The sequence below is a fragment of the Strongylocentrotus purpuratus genome, unplaced genomic scaffold (genome assembly GCF_000002235.5).
Source record: "Strongylocentrotus purpuratus isolate Spur 01 unplaced genomic scaffold, Spur_5.0 spur5_scaffold_13, whole genome shotgun sequence".
In the NCBI taxonomy this organism is placed as follows: Eukaryota; Metazoa; Echinodermata; class Echinoidea; order Camarodonta; family Strongylocentrotidae; genus Strongylocentrotus; species Strongylocentrotus purpuratus.
This window is the reverse complement of record NW_022145598.1, coordinates 10,738,086-10,757,763: the sequence shown is the minus strand read 5'-3', so window position 1 is coordinate 10,757,763 and position 19,678 is coordinate 10,738,086. Positions and strand designations below refer to the sequence as shown.

The following is a 19,678-nucleotide window of genomic DNA, read 5'->3' as shown; positions in this document are numbered from 1 at the left end:
CATTTAAAGCTACACTAAAAAAACACATTATTTCACAATATAATGTATAAAGGTTTAAAAAAAAAAAAAAAAAAAAAAATTTAAAGCGTTTTTTCTAAAACTTTAGAAACTACATTAAATTTTGGTCTGCGTTACATAGTAATACTGATGATTCAACATTTTGGCGCTTGAGGACACTTGCACTTGCACACACACGCACCACTTGCACCCTTGTTTTTGTTTAGTTTCTCTCTTATCTCTGTCATTAACGTATAATATTAGTAGCCATATAAATATGAGATTCATATGCTAATTCTATAATTATTTATATTGAATACAACTGTCTATATTCACATTTAATTGTAATATATATCATTTGAGTATCATGGCCCCCTCTTCTTGTTAATTTGCCAATATTTCACATCTCATTTTTATTTTAGCTCGGTTGACCGTCTACTCAAGCTTTTGCTTATAACGGCGACCTTCTGCTTTCTTTCTTTATACACGCAATGGCCCAACGTATAAGTTTACTCTTACTCATGTATTATACATTTGTTTCTATATTTTGTATATTGTTTGCATACCTTATGTTTTATATAATTATCCATATTTGTTGTATAACTGATTTGTTTGATTGCAGAAAATAAAGTCTTTGAAATGAAATGAAATGTGTAGATCTACAGTTATATACACTGCATTCCACTTTTTGCCACATTGTAATTTCAGTCTGTGGAACTTTCATTTTGTGCAGCATGCAGAGTGAACATACATTGTAGTATGTAAAGGTATGTCAGTGCATATTGCATATTTTATGCTGAGAACCGTAAAGAGGGGTGGTGGAGGGGGGGGGGGGTACTATTTCACCAAATAACTTGAGCCTCTCAGTGGATCATGTTTATTGTACCGGTATTTAAGATAAACATTAGTGTACTGGTCACAAACATGCACAAGATTGTATGTATTCCACTACCTATTGAATAGTGCAGCGCATTGTACATTGTAGGCATGGTACATGTACAGTACATGTACTGTACATCTGTGTCATAGGCCTGTATTGTGTCTTTTTGCGCAACCATTGTACTTTTTATGTGAAAATTGACATTTGAAATCATCTGCATTTCTGTCTGAATGACAAATTTTTGTTTGATACAAAATTGGGAACGATTTTTCCTACTGAAGTGTTTGCGTACATGTACATGTATGTACTTTTATGCTTAAATTTACTTCACATACCTTTCTTTCAACATAACAATTTAAATCTGCTTCAAAAATAAAATCACCTGTCTTCTTTATCCCACAATGCTGCTACATCAAAGTCAGCCATTTATAATAGCAATGCTTATTTTCATACATTATACAGCCTTACAGTTATCAAAAACCCTTTTCTCACATTCATGTCTGTGTCTATCTCTATGCAGGGTAAAAATTCAAAGACAGGGGTGTGAAAAACAGCTTCGGCCGCCATGCCAGACCTTCACTGAACGTGTTTGGTTCAGGAGGTGTCTGCAATTTTATCCTTAGCCAGCCAGCGAGCCAGTCAGCCAGCGAATCGACCACAAGCACAGAGCGTAATCTCATGATGGCTTCCAGATGCATTATTGCATTAGCGGTGGTGTCGATGGTGCTGTTTGGAAGACCGTGCGACGGGGAGACTGCGTACGGGGAGTCTCATATGTACAGCTACAGTAAAGATGCGGAGGATGGGACGCTGTCTGCTCACGTCGAGAACTGGGCAACACTCGTACAGAATTATATTGTCCATGTAAGTGTCTTGTTTTATCTTGGATTTTAGTGATAATGAGCTCCCTTTTTAACAAGAAACTTAACTAAATTCATCGTTTTACTAAGATAAACAGTTACAATTATGCATGAATAAACATCTTTTCCCATTCCCTTTTAATATTTTCTAATTTTCTGTCATTATCTGTCTGTCTCTATTTACTGTTTTCTTCTCCCAGTCCTTTGTTCCTACAATACTCTAATTTGTGTACTAGCTCTGTCATGTCTCTGTCTCTTTAAGGGAATACTTTACTTTCATACTTTTGTACTTTCTCTCTCTCTCTCTCTCTCTCTCTTTCTCTCTCTTTCCTATTCTATCATGGTCTTTGTCCATATGATTCTCCACTTTCTTCTTATCTAGTCTCAAAAGTTCTCCTCTTCCCTCTCCCTTTTATCCATATTCTTTCTCTTTCTATCTTGTTCTCTTTCTCTACTCTAATTCTCTCTCTCTCTCCCACCCATTTCTATACAGAGTATCTCTCTCTCTCTCTCCACCCAGGTACCAAATACATCAACTTGTATTACAATGATCCTCATCTTTTCTCCTCTTTCTCTCTCTCTCTCTCTCTCTCCCCATCCATCTCTCTCTATCTCTCTCTCTCTCTCCACCCAGTTACCAAACACATCAATTAACCTGTATTACAATCTTCATCTTTTTTTCTCTAACTCTCTCTCCGTCTCTCTTTCCCTGTCTCTCCTCAGCTCACAAGTGAAGGCCTGCAGTCCCACTATACACAGCACTTCTTCGATACCGCCAACTACACCCTACAAGAGAAGAACGGCAACGAGACGGTGAAACGGGTCAAGGCCCTTTTAGGGGACTACTTTGTCAGGAAAGAGAGAGCTGCTCGAGTGAGTGCAAGATACATGTATAGCCATTTTTTGTGACCCATAAAAAGGAATGAATACAGAGGGGGCACAGTATTCTTGAAATGCAATAACAATTAAGCTTTAAGGTCATCTGGATATTTCTATGCCTTTTGAATCTCAAATTCTCTGATAAGCAACAACAAAAAAGAAGGGGGCACATTTTGGGTGTTGTGTACTGAGTTCAATTAAATTCAAATTTAAATTTTTATTGATTTCAATCCAAACAGATACTGTAGGATCATTCTCAAGTTTTGTGTATACATTGTACTGAAGTACAATTGTACTGAATTGTACTGAATTGCACTGCCCCCCCCCTCAAAGGGGGGGGGGCAGTGCTTGTTTAGCTTTAATAGTCGGTTGAGCAAGTTATATCTTCAGATTTGAGATTGTGCATTTACATGTAGTTTTCTTAAATACAAAAAGCAGTTTAGATCAATTACCCACACCAGGTCTAGTGCTGTACCTTGCATATTGAGAGTTTAATATAAATATAAATTGTCAGTTTCTTCTTCTTTTTTCTACAGAAAATTGTGGAGAAAGTGGTGGACTTGTACGACAGTTTCATGAACTCAACCAATGATAATTTTACGTTCACCAAGCTTTCTCAGCTCAATGAAAGTGTATACAGGGATTCTGATATTTCGGACACGCTTCCCAAAGACATCACGTTTAATTCGTAAGTTTTATGACATTTTCTGATTTATGAATGTATCACAAGATACAATGCTGTTATAGGTATACCTTTTAGACTATGGGCGTGTTCAAGCGACACTTTTTCACCCTAGAATTCAAAGACGTTTAGTTTAAAACACGGTTGCGTTCAAGCATTTTCAAGCAATTTTTCGTCAGTCGTGAAAATAAACGTGTTTAAAAACACAAACATGAAACGCTGAATAAGTTTTGTATTGTGATTCTGCGGAATCACGGTCGCTAAAAATTGTTTGAACGAACGGAGATCTCAATCATGATTCTATAACGTCATTATCGATCGTGGCCTGCCTCCGGTTTGACTGACAGTCGACTGTAAACACAGACAGAAAGCATGCGGCGAAGTTGATCTATTCTTCCTGGGTCAAACTGCATGGTGTGGTGAGAAGTGGCTGGGCTTCAAATTAGCGAGAATCAGCGTTATAATGGAAAATCGCTTGAAAGTCTCCCGCAGTAACAGAGTTTTTTAACGGCGTTTCGATTTGTGATTCTAGCTTCAAAACATCGCTTGAACGCACCCTTACATGCCTGTACATGTACCTGTCCATGTGCTCATCATAAAATTATGAAATACGTAACAGAAAAAATTGTATTAAATTGATTGCTGAACAATTAAAAGTTGATACTATTGTGGGAAATGAAGAACCACTTTATACGGAAAAGTTGGTCTTGACAGTTGATCACTGTATGATATTGATTGCTGGACCACATCATACAGAGTTGCAGTGTAAAATTAGAGATTGATACAATTAGTGACGTTTATGTATGAACATACATGTACATGTACTTGTACACACAGGAATATCAGGCTCAACACAATTGTTAAATATTTGGTTATATGACTACTGAACAACATCTGAACAACATCTGAACCTTTAATATGAACGTAGGAAAAGCAAATTTGATTGTTCTATTATGTTGATAAACCAAATTAAAAATCATATGAAAATTACAAATAAGTACAATTGGTGAAATATAAACATACACATAAAAAAAAGTCATGCAGTCTTAACACAGTTATCTTTGGTTTTGACTGTGTAACAATGATACATGTATACAAGATTACAAATGAATATGATTGGTAAACTACTGTAGGAAGACAGCCTAGACAAAAAAGATATTTCTTAAATGTTAATTGATAAACAGCATCTTAGAAAATTACAAAATACAGTATGTACAATTTGTGAAATAAAGCAGTCTTTACACAGTTATCTTTGGTTTTGACCGCTGAACATTGGTATATAGGATTACAAATACATGTAAATCTGATTGGTTAAGTATAAACTGATACACAAACAGGAAGCCAGCCTTGACAAAAAAAGATAAACAGCATCTTGAAAATTATGATTATGTACAATTGGTGAAATATAGCACGATCAAGCAGTACATTGTACGTCTCATCACAGTTCGATCATCATTCTTTATTTAACAATATCAGTCTTATATTCAAGTTCCAAGTTCAAGTTCAAGCTTATTTCCACATTCCATTAAAAGCGTACCATTAAAAACATAATGATATGTAATGGCATATACAGTATAAACATACATCACAGTACTGGAAGGGAGCCACATAGGCCATTGGCCTTTCAAGGCAGAACCCTAACAAATATATAAATTGGACAATATACATGTATACTACAACCACAGAATATAACTATACAAACTGACAAAGTCAAGTCAAACAGAATATAAACAAGCACCCTAAATAAAACAAGCATTATAATAAGGAATAAGTTGATCAATAATAAGTTGACAATATACATGTATACTACAACCACAGAATATAACTTTACAAACCGACAAAGTCAAGTCAAACAGAATATAAACAAGCACCCTAAATGAAACAAGCATTATAATAAGGAATAAGTTGATCAATAGTCATGACAGTAGGAGCTAAAAATATATTTTCTATGTTTTCTTTTAATATAGTTAAGTGATGGGCTAGATTTAAGTTCAACAGAAAGGGAAGTCCAAAGCTTGCGATGAGATGTTATAATTATAAAAAGGAACATACAGGTTACTGGAATTTCTGGTTTGATATCTTTTGGCGTTCTTGTTAGTTATAAAATGAAGGATGATCTTTAGCTTTTTTGATACATTAACTATTGCTTTTAATATTTTACATGAAACGTCTTTAACATGTTCTTTCCAGTTTAAACAATCATCAATGACCACTCCTAACAACTTTGTAAATTTCCTGTGTATAAGACGCACCCCTATTTTGGGGGCCAAGAAAAAAAGACATACCGGTACATATAAAATTAAAAAATATACAATACAATTGTATTATAAATGAGCACATCTCAATTTTTCTCAATTCATATAATAGATTAGGTAGATTGTGAGGAACCTACTAAAAAGCAATGCTTGAATATACTGTATAGGTTCCTGGAAAAAATAAGTAATGTATTGTAGATAAAAAACAGTAGCAGTAGAGCAAGACGTAGTTTAGAGGATAGAATTTAAAACATAATGAAATAAGGACAAGTGTATACAAAATAATGTATTAGCACCAATACCCAGAGTCACCCGGTTAAAATGGCTATGGAACCATATCAAACTTTACTTCATATACCGTAAGAAAATTCTGACATGTCGCAAATGAAAAATGGTGTTGACTGATCTTGAATGTAAGCATTCCTCTTGGCCACAACATATCAAAATTTGGAAGAAAATTGATCAATATTTACAGAGATACAATCAATTTTCCCCAAAAATGCACACATAATAATATGCAAATTGGTATTTTGAGTTCCAAGGCCATTATGATAATGTCACAGTACACTAAAAGGCCAAATGAGACATGAAATCATATTTCCGACTCATACTCTATCCATATATGAAGAAAAAAATGGGGGGTCCCCTTGCTATAATGGATTTTGTATACATGTAGGCATGTTTTTATCCATATATTCACCTTCCATATTAAAGCATGACATATTGTTTGTTCTAAATCACAGATCCTTTCAACAGGAGTACCCCAAGGCAGTGTTCTTGGTCCTTTATTTTATTTATTTTTTAAATAAATGATCTACACTTTGTGTCAGACCAGCTTAATTTTGTTTATTTGCTGATGACACCAATATATTATTATCAGGGAAAACTGTGCAATATTTAAATGAGGTTTTAAACCGAGAACTGAGTAAAGTTTGCATATGGTTCACTGCTAATAAACTTGTTGTTAATTAATATGAAAAAAACTAATTATATGGTATTCAGGAGAAGAAAGGTTGGAGGTGACTTTAATGAATTGAATGTAAAATTTGATAATGTGTTGCTCACCAGAGTTAATTCAACTAAATTTTTAGGAGTTTACATAGATAATAATAATAATAATTACAGTGCTTATATAGCGCCTAACACTTACTTTGTCAGAAGTCTCTAAGCGCTCTACAATAATGCAGCATAATTACATATCTTAAAAAATTGCCAGTGTACTGGGAGTTGTTTATAATATACACTAGCAGGACCCGCGGAAATCCGCGGGATTCTAGAGGGGGGTGAGGGGTGTAAATAGATATTATAGAGACTCTCTAAATTAAAACCACCAAGAACTTTATTTGCCATTCATAAAAAAAAACTCTACCGCTAGTTATTCTTTAAGCCTCTTTCACACAGGAACTGCGTAGAGTTGCGTAGTGTTGCGTACCGACTACGCATAAATTAGGCTGCGTATTAATGGAAAAATGTTGCTTCACTGTAGTCCTTACGTAGGTTATGTGTAGGCTGGTGTACAGGTTTGCTTATGGTTGCTTACGGTTGCTTACTGTGTGGAAAGCTTTTACTGCTTTGTCGATCTGGCGTAGGGTAGCGTACTGTTGCATAGGCATGGCGTACAGTAGCGTAGTGTTGCGTAAAAAGGCGTACTTTCTGTGTCAAGTTTCTACGCCGAAAGTACGCGAAAAAAATTAAACATGGTGAATTGTTTGCGTCCATCTTGCGTACCGCTTTGCGTCCCTCAGCATATAGTAACGTAGGCCAGCGTAGTTGGTACGCAACACTACGCAAATCTTCGTATGGACCCCACGCCAATTAGTGACCTGCCAGTGTCACAAATAAAGTATTAAAAATATGCTCATCTGACCCTAATTAAATGCCTAAAACCCCTGAGCTTTCGGGGGTTTATAGCCCCTTGAAACCCGCTGCGATCTAACTGACCCCCCCCCCCCCAACTTTGAAAAACGTTTCTTGGAGCCTTCATGTAACATGCAAGAATGGTGCATGGTGATGCAGATTTTTTTCTGCACCCCCCCCCCCCAAACAATTTTACTCATTACGCAACTGACTGTTTCGCAATGCATGAAGTCACATGCTACTGTCTGCTTGATATTGAACTATTAATATGCAAATGTACAATTCACAACCTTACTTAATGCTTTCTTGTAATTTACTGTAAATATAAGAAACAAATTTATGGCACTTAGGCCCGCACGCTGTTGTGTTGACGGGTTCTTCGATGGATGGATAGACGTATGTGTAGTTGTATAGTTGTACAAATATTGGCCTGCTTGGCCCCCCCATACTCTTTGACTCTAGCGCAGCTCACTCTCAGGCCGAGCATACTGTACGTGGGTTGACTGAAGTTAGCTTGCGACTGAGCTGTCAGTCCAATGGTTTTCTTGTGAAAACTTTCCTTTAGAAAATGATATAATCAAAATTCAGTAAACATGGCCGTAATAATCACAAAATAAGCTTTGATTTCATACTTCCATTCACGAAAACTATATAAAAATCGCGGCAATCATGATGGAAATAGGTCTCTTAGACCCCGTTCTCACTTTCTTCGTTGGAGCGCTCTGGAGCGCTCTAACTAAGACCCGCTCCTCAGGAGCGGTTCTTAGGTGAGTGAGAACGCTCAAAGTGGTCCAGGAAGCGGACTTCTGGACCGCTCCAGAAGTCCACCTTCCGAGGTGGTCTTGAGGAGCGGGTCTTATTAAGAGCGCTCCAGAGCGCTCTAACGTGCAATGTGAACGGAAAGCGTACTTTGAGCGGAAGTGAGCTAGTGACGTTGCATGCGAAACATGTAGTACGGTACATACGGTTTGGATTCCGCGCGCGAAAAAATTGACCCGCCTACCTGAGCTGCCATAGCAACAAGACCACTTTGACTCGTGGAGCGGTTTGAGCCTTAAAAACTGCTCGGAGTGTGAACGCTCGCAAACCGTTCCTCAAGACCCGTTCCTCTGGAGCGGTCTGGAGCGGTCTAACTTGGAGCGCTCTCAAAGTGAGTGAGAACGGGGTCTAAGCTGCTAAGTTTGGACGTCGACGGGAATTAGCCCCGTGTATCTCTCTGGCCTGTGCAGCTAGTACAAAGCACATCCCATAGCAAAATGGTTTACTCGCGGTAATCCCGCCCTTTGCATAAAGCATTTAATACACAACATAATGTGAGTTGATGGTCATCTGTTGTGTGTCTCTTCGATACGGATGTAATGTTGAATATACATGAGGTAAAGCGCCCCGGCCGAGCACCGTGTATCTGTATACTGTACGTGTGCTGACTGAAGTTAGCTTGCTACTGAGCTGTCAGTCCAATGGTTTTCTTGTGAAAACTTTCCTTTAGAAAATGATAATCAAAATTCATAAGCATGGCCGTAATAATCACAAAATAAGCTTTGATTTCATACCTCCATTCACGAAAACTATATAAAAATCGCGGCAATCATAATGGAAATAGGTCTCTATAAAGTTTGGACGTCGACGGGAATTAGCCCCGTGTATCTCTCTGGCTTGTGCAGCTAGTACAAAGCACATCCTATAGCAAGATGGTTTACTCGGGGTAATCCCGCCCTTTGCATAGAGCATTTAATACGCAACATAATGTGAGTTGCTCGTCATCTGTCGTGTGTCTCTTTGATACGGATGTAATGTTGAATATGCATGAGGTATCTCTGTCGTCACGCATATCATGCATTATGCATATCGCGTCTGTTTTCGCCCTGGATGTCGACACGGAGGAGGACCTCGGGCGGAGTATAGCCAATTCCACAGAGTAGACTCTCCCGCGGACGATGGCACCGGGCACCGGTACCCCGAGGGGAGGGTTCAGGAGGAAAAAGCTGCACCAACTTCGGTCGGCGATCTCATTAAAAAACAATAGAATACAAAGGCTCGCGGAGACGTCATGCCCTCCGCGGAGTCTTAGCGTATTACTTACTGTGATGTAAATAAACTGCTCCCCCAAAAAATAGCTTGGGGTGGATGTTTAATTACCTTAACGAACCGTTTGCAGGTTTTACAGAAAAAGGCTGTTCGTGCAATAACAAACTCTCCATATCTTGCACATACTGCACCCCTGTATTATAAACGCTTGAATATTTTGAATGTGAAATCTCTAATAAACTTGCTCAATTTATGTTCCTTTTCAAGAAATATCAGCTGCCATGTATTTTTAGTGAGACGTTCATTGTAAAGGCTGAAATTCACTCTTATGAAACAAGAAGTTCAAATAAGTTTTATTTGCCCTCTGTTAAAACAACTTTTCTTCAAAGGAACATTTATTGTCAGCTGCTCATCACTTTATTCTTTCAAGTTGAAACAATACCGGTATTTGATTTCATATCCAAGTCTTAAGATTTAGTTTGTACGGTGTTTCTTACTATTTTTCTCACTATTTTTTTCTTCTTTCTTTCCTGTATATTATTCATTTCCTATATATTTATTGGTACCACCAACCCACTACCTCACCCCACACATAGAGTTGCATGTAATATTTATATACTTTTTTGTATGTGTTTATTGTTTAATTTTTTTTAAATTATTGTATTTTGATATTGTAATTTTAAGCAGGGGATGATCCCTGATAAACCTCTGGTTTTTTATCACCCCCTGTGCAGGTTAATCTTTTTTTGTAATGCTTTTATATTTGATTGTAATTTATATTGTCTTTTATGAATCTGTGGAAATAAATGAAATTGAAATATTGCTATGTATTACAAGAACTCGCGTTTATTGACCTTAATCATGATAAATATGAATGAGAAATGATTTTTCCGTAATGAAGATATGATCATGACTTGAATGTCATCAACAACAAAAATCACAAAATGGCGCCTGGATGACGTCACGATGACCTGATGACCTTGAAAAGGTTGCTGTCATGTTTTATGACAATGACCTGACTGTGCCAAAATTGATCAAAATTGGCTAAACCGATTTTGAGTAATTAATTCTCGGCACAAAAAATTGGGACACGTAAACATTAAAAATAAATATAGAGAAAAACAAATTCTGACAAAATAGCCTGGTAGCCTGTCAATGACAGACCACCTTTTAAACAAAGAATAATAAAGATATAAAGAAAGAAAAGTCTGACGTAATTAAGAGGTGGCAAACTCGATAGGTAATCTGTAAATGACAGACGAAGTGATAAAAAAATTAGGAAAATGATGACGAAATCAGTAGGTGATGTGTCCATGACAGACCCTACAATAATAAAACAGAAAATAAGAAATAAAATACGAAAAAAATAAGGGTATTAAAAGTTACCGGTAATACGTAATTATTCAAAGCATGAGCTACTGAGCTACTCTCTGTGCCCCGTGATTATAATACTGTTGTAGGACCCGTCTCCATAGTCTTCTGAACCATTCCCTGGTGTAATCGTAGACATCTGGGAAGAAAAATTGTATGACTTTGACGATCTCTCTGAAAGCATGGTATGCGATGCTGATTATGGTACATAACAATAAACTTGTAGCTACAAGGAACTTGCCAGTCTGTAATACAAAATAAAAAATGCAGAGTGTTTATATAATGCAGTAGTTCTGTACTTTAGATAAGGGGGAGGGGTGCATCCCCAATTGGTTCAAATAGTTTTTGTTTTAAATTAAAAATTGAATAATTGAAGAATTAGAAGAGAGATAGAGATCAAGATGGGCAAAAGGCCGTTTACACAGCCCAAACACCATAGTGAAAAATTATCATTTATTTTTACTGCCATTTACACTACTAAAAAAAGCCATTAAAAATATCTGGGCAAGAAAGTACACATACAGTTTTTATGTATCACATTCAATTTCACTATAATTAGCTACATGTTTATCTATATATAGTCCATGAATGGGCATTTGCACTTACATGTACTGTAAACCATCTGATGGTTTCCTCCATGTGTGAAGTTAATATACTCCACTTCTGGGACAGATATTCCCCTACAGATGAGGGTGATGGTGAAGAAGATGGTGTGTGAGTTGAAGAGGCGGTGGAATCAGGGTCTGCTTCCTTGGTTAGTAGTATGTGTATGTCATTAGTGGGTATTTTTAATACACAGATACCTGTACATGTATACTTGACATTGCAACGAGCTGTGCCTGAAGACCTTGCTACTATCAGGCCCGTCGTACGATCAATCACGAAAGCATAGAGTCCCAACGATTCAGCGAGGAATCCTATACTCTTAACCTCCATCTTATAGTAAATAAAAATTTGATCGTAAATTAATGTTGCCTTGCAACGAGCAGGTACGTAACATTTAGTGCTGTCTACCGGTAGTCTGTAAATTGGACAGTCAGAGCCATAGATAGACCATGTACCAGTGCCATCCTCGTTTGGGTTCGGTGACCATGCTATAGTGTACCGATCCAATGGTACAGAAGCAGGCAGGTCTTGCATGGAGACAGTGGTTGTCAAAATTCCGTTTTCATGTGGTACGTAGCAAGATAGATCTGTCTTTGGTTCTTCCACAAATGTAATCGTTGAACTTGCTAGCATATAACAGTTCATAAAGACAAAAAGCAGTCCATGAAGCTTATAGTACACCCCCATTATTAAACACAGTAGCATGCACAAGCTCAAAAACCAATATAACACTGCGTAGGCCTATTGTATGGAGGGTGGAAGTTTATTGTGGAATGCACGTACTCCCTTCCAAATCATTCAATCTGTAATAAAAACAGAGAGAAAATACTTATTGTTAATTAAAGAACAATGCTTCTTGTGTCACATTAAACAAATACATGTAGGCCTATGACCTACGTGTAGCTCACTAAATTACAGTTGTCTTGTGTGATTTCTTTGCATATAAACTACATGTACAGTGCTAAATAAATTACTCATTGCGGATATAGTATCAAAAATAAAATCGCAAGTGACATTCGTTTGTCTCGCAATGTATGGTCAACAAGGTTTTGTGTGCTGCTGCTATACTTCGTCAGGTCCACCCGTAGAGTATAAAACATGCTTGCTTACATTTTATCACCTGACGAAGTGTAGCAGCGGCACATGAAACGTTGTGATCTTTTAAATCCCTTGTTATTATTATTTTCGATACATGTATAGTAGTTCCATAATTATGCTTAAATATGTAAGCTGAATAATCAACTGCTTTATTCAAAATAGCAGTTTATAAATTTCTTTACATGCATGTACACACCTGTATTTTCTTTAAGAATCTAAAGCTTATTTGGTTCACTTGTACCTGAAACATGCGCGCAGTGTCAAATAGAAAAACCTAAAAACCACTCTGCAATATAGTCATTGTGCTACTTGAACGTGTCTTATCTCAATTTATGTCTAATCTCTTCAAACTAGTAAGACTTCAACTTAGCCTAGCTAGCTTGCATTGATTTCACAAAATATGTTTGCTCATATATGAATATCCATATTTGTATGTAGTTTTTAAACATCTTAAACTATATATACCTAAATATTGCTCTTTTGTTTCATTTGAGCAAAAATAATTAATAAACCATACTTCCTATAATGCATAACTGGCATTTAAAATCTTCTTAGATAGGTCTAATGCCTGTCAAAAGTATTACAATAATTTCACTTTGCATAATTAATAATCTGTTTCCTTTTCTGAATCACCCAATTTCATGCCTTGACTGCTACATTAATTGTTTGGCTAAAAAGGGGCATAAATAACCACTTATTTAATCTGATACATTTTATTCAATCATATGAACTTTGACCTACATTTTGCTGTACTAAGTAAATCTGATATACATGTATGTAGACTATATGCACACGTGTACACACTGCAAATTTTGATCTCACAACATTTAAACTCAGATTTATCAAAAATCCTTCTTTGTTACTTATTTATGTAATAGAGATTTCTAACTTCATAATACTTACTCTTAGGGCGATGTTAAGTTAAAACAAACGGGGAAATTTGGGAAGATTTGTTCCTCACAAAGTATAACAAACAAACTTCATCGTCAGACGTCAGAAAATCATAGCTGCAAGTCATCCTGGGAAAATGACGGTGTCCGCGAGAAGGCAAATATATAAGGTGTCCGTAAAATTCATTAAAAAGAAATAATTTCAACGTAACGGGAGAATCTATATATTCATTGCGAAGTACATGTTTGTGCTTGTTAGCCGCTGGGCATATGCTTGGACGATATGATAAAAAGAAAAATTGGTCATGAATCTCTTCATAATGTGTTATTCCCATCAATTCACGATCGCTGTGCCAATTCTTTTGAGAAGCGACTGAGGCTTATATGCTTCAGCTACCAAAAATAGTGCAGATGACGTAAAGTCCTCGTAGCAAAATTGATATACCCCCTTGCTCCAGGCTTGGATGGAGGTATTGGGAGGCTGCCAAGAACCACTGATCCCCAGGTCAACAATGTCGTTGTGCCAGTGATCGTTGCTGGAAGGGAGTAGAGAGATTGACAAATCGCCATAGTAATCACTGACCTAGAGGTCAATGGTAGTAACCCTAAAGTGCCTGCACTGAGTTGGGCAGCCGAGCGCGGTCGAAGTGTCCCCCTAACAATCCGCACAGAAATTAGTCCTCATTAAGAAGCAGAATTCCGTTGCAAGAGTATTCACTGTTAAAAAAAGTACATGTTATTAAGATAATAACAAGCTTCTGACACAAGACAGAAAATCGTTAAATAGTGCAGTGTTAAAAAGAACTTTCTTGTTATTATCAATGCGCGGGTGATAAGGGGTGTTTCAAAACCCGAGTTGAGGACTCAAATTTTATGTATGGGGTTTTTCAACCAGGAAAAACCTGAGGACTGAGAACTTGATCGAATGGGGGAGAGGGTGGCTCCTGGAAAGACATTAGTGATTGCTTAAATGAAAAATGGAGAAGAAAAATGGAGAATAATTAGAAAGTGAAACGCAAGAAGGAAGTCTGCAGAGACTGACTATAGGATCGGCGGCCGTGCCATACAGGTAAAAGATAATAAAAATACTAGGCCACTATAGACTGAGAAGGCGAAGAAGAAGAATTAAGAAGAAGAAAAAGAAAAGAGCCGCGAACCGGAGAGACAGAGAGAGAGAGAGAGAGAGGAGAGAATTAACATTTTTGAGAGAGAGGGGGGGGGGGGGGGGGGGGGGGGGGGGGAGAGAGAGAGAGAGAGAGAGAGAGAGAGGAGAGAGAATTAACATTTCTGAGAGAGGGGTAGAGAGAGACAGACAGACAGACAGAGACAGACACCTGGGGAATGGAGAGACAAACATAAATAAACATGAGGAGAGAGGGATTGAGAGAGAGAAAGTTAGGGAAGGAAGAGATAGATAGAAAGGAGAGGAGAGCTAGATAGATAGAAAGGAGAGGAGAGAGACTGAAGTAGGCAGTCTAAAAGAAAAATAGTCGAAGAGAGACAGAGAGAGAGAGAGAGATCGAAAGTAGCGCAAAGGCTATGTTTGGAAAACAAGTTGATCAGCTGGGTTAGGCCTCCTCTGAAGCAAGCAAAGAAGGGGGTATTTCAATACCAGACTTTATGGCCATTTACTCGGGTTTGCGAGCTACGAGGGTCAGACGTAATGGCCCGAATTCACAAAGCAAGGTTTGAGCTCAGACCAGGTTTGAGCTCAAACCTCCTTTTGTTTCGCCAAACCTCCTTTTGTTATTTACCTGGTTTGTAAATAACAAAAGGAGGTTTGGCGAAACAAAAGGAGGTTTGAGCTCAAACCTGGTCTGAGCTCAAACCTTGCTTTGTGAATTCGGGCCAATGAGCTCAGATGCATTGCATTTTCAGATTCAATTGGAACCTGTATAGAGCTCTGTCTCCAATCTGTCAGACTGCAATATGTCATTCATCCATTGTCAAGGAACCTTTGTTACATGTTTTCCCATAGGAATATCCAGACACTATATTCCATTATCTGTTCTGTTCTTTTGACATGGTAAGGTGTTAAAACAGCTAAAAAATAGAAGCCACTACACACCTGTATGTAAAGTAGTTGTGCTTTTTAGAACAGACTTATACACATGTACATGCCAATAGGCATATTAATATTATTGCTTTTTTAAAATTCTGGGTAGCCTATTTTCTTACTTTCTGGGTTTGTAGAAGAAACATGCTGTAACAATGTGAACATCAAATTTCCATAGCAAAATATTTAAAGCAGTAATTTTCCCTTCCAAGATGTACATACAGTACATGTATATTCCAAGTAGCTGGTATTATGAAAATATCTTAACAGTGTGAACATGCTTGTATACTATATCTTCTACCAGGTATTTCAAGCAGCCAGTGAGCTACTCGTCCAGCATCGTTAAGATATCTGACAGTGTGAATAGAGCTGATTCAGGTGTGATCAAGAGCACCTATTTTACCAGTGGTCTAGAGGAAGTCTTCAAAGAGAATCATGAGGAAGACAACCTCTTGAGGTAATTAACTAAACAACTCTTTTTTAAAGAAGTGTTTTCTGCTCGCTCCCTTCCCCCTCCCCTCTCTCTCTCTCTCTCTTTCTCTCACTCACTCACTCTTTCTGACTTTGTCTGTCTGTCTCTTGGTTTCTCTCTTCCCTCTCTCTTTTTCTGTCCATCCTCTCTCTCTCTATTTCTCTCTCTCTCTCTCTCTCTCTCTCTCACTTACTCTCTATGTGACTCTGTCTCTGTCTCTCTGTCTTTCTCTCGCTTGCTATCTCTCCTCCCTTCCTCTTTCTTATGTCTATCCTCTCTCCTTCTTTTTGTTCCTCTCTCTCTCTCTCTCTCTCTCTGTCTTTCTCCACCATTCGTCTCCAATGGTCTATCATTCTCTTTATCCTCAACTCATCATCACCACCATCTTTATATCTCTCCATCCCTCTTTCTCTTTCCATCCTCTCTCTCTCATTCTCTCTCTTCCTCTTTCTCTCTCTCTCTCTGTCTGTCTGTCACTCACCCTCTCTGACAATCTCTCCCTCTTGATCTCTATTGCTTGCTTTCTCTCCTCCCTCCCTCTTTCTCTCCTCCCTCCCTCTTTCTCTCCTCCCGTCCTTTTATTTTTCATGTCCCACTACATGTACAGAAATGCAAAAAAGGTTATTTTGTCTGTTTGAAGCCAAAGGGCATTGACCCATAGAAAGGGTTAACGCCCTTCTGGCTGTTGGCAGACTATAGACCTGTTTTCATCAGCTTGAGTTTGCCAAATAACCCGCTATTCTAACTATCCCAATCAGCCCAATCAGCCCGCAGTTGCAATTAGCGGGATATTTGGTCGAGAACATATCCCAAGAAATATTCGTCTTGTTTCCAAAATACCCTGCTATTTGGGAAATAGTGGGCTAATTTGCGCCCGTCCGAGCTAGTTTGTGATGAGTGTATCCGTCCGGTGAATACGCAATAGTGAGCTTCGGTTTGATATTCCAAGTCTGAAAATAGCAGGTTATTTGGCAAACTCGAGCTGATGAAGATACAGGCATTATATGCTCATTCATGTCTGCCGTATGCATTAATTCTCCTCAGATGGCAATATTTTGGCTCGGTTGAGGGTCTGGTAAGACTGTACCCCGGGCGAGAATGGGACACCAACTTTGTCGGGTTCTACAATGACTATGACCCCAGGGTCAGACCTTGGTATATCGCAGCCACCAGCGGACCCAAAGATGTGGTCATCATCCTCGATTGCAGGTATGATTAATTTACATTTGCCATGTGTTCTCAATTACGCAGGTGTATAGTAGAATTAATACCTGTTCAGCATCTTTTGGCAACTTTAATACATGTAGTTATAGTAATGGAAATAATAGCTAGTCCTTTTTAGTTGCCTGAGCATCCCCTGGGATGGGTGTGTGTACGGTAGGAATGTAGCTATATATTGCCATTATTATTACAATGATGATCAGTGATGATTGTGGCATAGAGATGATGATGATGATGATGATGATTGATGATGATGATGATGATAATGATGATGATGATAATGATGATGATGATGACGATAACGATGATTTAGGTAATGGTGATGATAATAAATAGTGATGGTGGTTAGTAGTGGCTTGATGGTGTTGAATGATGAAAAAGGTGATGATAATTATGATGATGATGAAGGTGATTATGATAATGATTATGGTGATTATGATAATGATAGTGACATTGATATTGGTAATATTCATGATGATTGTGATGGTGATGATGTTGGTGATTGTCTTGGTGGCTGTGGTAGTGATCATTTGATGGTGGTAGTTGCGATAGTGTTTAAAGTTGTTGCAGTGATTGTGGTAGTGGTGGTGGTCATCTAAATTTGCATAACGTAGAGAAAATGCAAAATTCACCATATAAGCAGTAATCATGATGGCTTCGATAGTGGTTCTTACATTTCTCCCCATGTGATTTCTTTTTCTTAAAAACAGCTATTCCATGAAAGGAGAGAAATTCAAGATTGCCACAGAGGTAGTGAAGACCGTCCTGGACACATTGACCAAACAGGATTACGTCAACATCATCTGTGCTAGGGCTAGTCACTGGGACGGAGAGGGAAAGTAAGTCTCATTTCCAATTAAAGTTGTAGTGCTGTCAGTAACAGTATGAATGTCCATGTTCTTTTCTCTGAGACGTGCTGTTAAATATGTACATGTAAGGGGGAAGCTAGGTGTCGGAGGGTATATTGCTTTACTCTCGATCAGTAATATTATTGATTAGTAATGAGGTGGAGAGGGAAAGTAGCCTAATTATTAATTTAGTCGTAGTTCTGTAGCAATCTTCTTTCCTAAAATTACGAGTTACCTGACAAAATGTAGTTTGGAGAGTCAGACATGTGCATTATATCTGATACTAGATGGAGTTTTGTCGTGCAATATTTTAGTACCGGTACTTTTCTGCAAGGGAAGGGATTTCAAAGGTGTACAGGGAGGGAGGGGGAGGGGGTGGGGGAGGTAGTTGTTATATTACTGTTAACTCTATTATTGAACATTGATGATGAATGAAATGAAATCAAAATCAAAGCAAATCAATCCTTGAAACCAATGGGAAAAAAAAACAATAGAAATTAAATTGGAAAAATGGAAATTAGTCCCTAACAGACCAGTAGACTGACAATTAAGTAAAAATTATATCCAAACCTAGCTGGGCATAATTTACAAAAGCCCATAAAGATAAACATACTAGCTAGGGCTGACTTTTCTTTTCTTTCATAAAACAAGGGCTGACATTGTATAAGAGAATTTTTAGTGGCAAACATTATAAAAAGTGTGAATTGTATAGAGTGAGTTATCAGCATAAGATGTGAACTTTCTATATCTTCTTCTTCTGCCTCTGCTTTTTCTGACCCTCCCTTTCGTTCTTTCGATCACACTTGCTTTCTTACCATCCTCCCTCCAACTTCTCTCTCTTTTTCTTTCTTTCTTTCTTTCTTTCTTTCTTTCTTTCTTTCTTTCTTTCTTATACTCTCTTTCTTTCTTATACTCTCCTTTTCTCTCACAATTGCTCCCCCTCCTGCACCTTCTCTCGCATTTTGTTTTCTTTCTTTCTTTCTCTATATCTTTCTTTCTCATTCTCTCTATTTCTCTCTGACTCACTGTTATGATTATGTTAGCCTCTCCTTTATATGTCTATTCACTTTAATATAACAACATCTCCTTCCAGATTAATGCAAAGATCTACATGTTTTTCTTTTCTTTCATCTAGATGGTATTATTACAGAACAGAAGTACAGAGCTGTAAGAATGACACGCTGGTCCCGGCCACCACGGCACATCGTAAAGACCTGTATTCAAAGACAATCAACCTTGTTCCTGGCGGGACCAGCGAACTCAAGTGAGTTGCATTGTGTTTTCTGTGCCATGTTCATTTACGTGTATGTGAAAGTTACATTGCGTGGTAAGTACTTTCTAGGATAAAATAGAGGTTAAGAGTTATCTGTAGACAACCCTTATTAAAAACATGTCCTTTTTTTTATTGCATCTATCCGTTTTCTAAGTGCGTTTTATATTAATCACTGAAAGAAGGATTTTGTCTGACCTGTATTTGCTTTAAACTTTAAATTTGATTTGATTATTTCAAGCAATTTTATTTACACAATTTAGGCTTTTTTTTTTGTCTTTCTAACAAAATGTAATAATACAGTAACTACTTGGCATATACATGTATGCATATACAATGTACATGTATGTATTTTGGAGAAAGATAAGATATTATGGTTTACAGATATTTCACCAGTTTTGTTTTTCC

The 19,678-nt window shown here is 37.6% G+C and overlaps 1 protein-coding gene across 2 annotated transcripts in view; it reads left to right on the top strand.

Annotated features, from left to right (window-relative positions):
- The window catches only part of LOC100891463 (voltage-dependent calcium channel subunit alpha-2/delta-3), a 51,977-nt gene that overhangs the window by 14,575 nt on the left and 17,724 nt on the right, over positions 1–19,678 (top strand). Inside the window, exons 2-8 of one of the 2 annotated variants that reach the window (XM_030982895.1) lie at positions 1,398–1,741; positions 2,461–2,610; positions 3,153–3,304; positions 15,764–15,916; positions 16,976–17,140; positions 17,863–17,991; positions 19,136–19,264. In XM_030982895.1, coding sequence (XP_030838755.1) covers positions 1,556–1,741; positions 2,461–2,610; positions 3,153–3,304; positions 15,764–15,916; positions 16,976–17,140; positions 17,863–17,991; positions 19,136–19,264 — 1,064 coding nt within the window. In that variant the 5' untranslated portion in view covers positions 1,398–1,555. Of the gene's footprint in view, positions 1–1,092; positions 1,742–2,460; positions 2,611–3,152; positions 3,305–15,763; positions 15,917–16,975; positions 17,141–17,862; positions 17,992–19,135; positions 19,265–19,678 lie in introns of those variants that run through there. The other variant, XM_030982896.1, reaches the window with a different exon arrangement.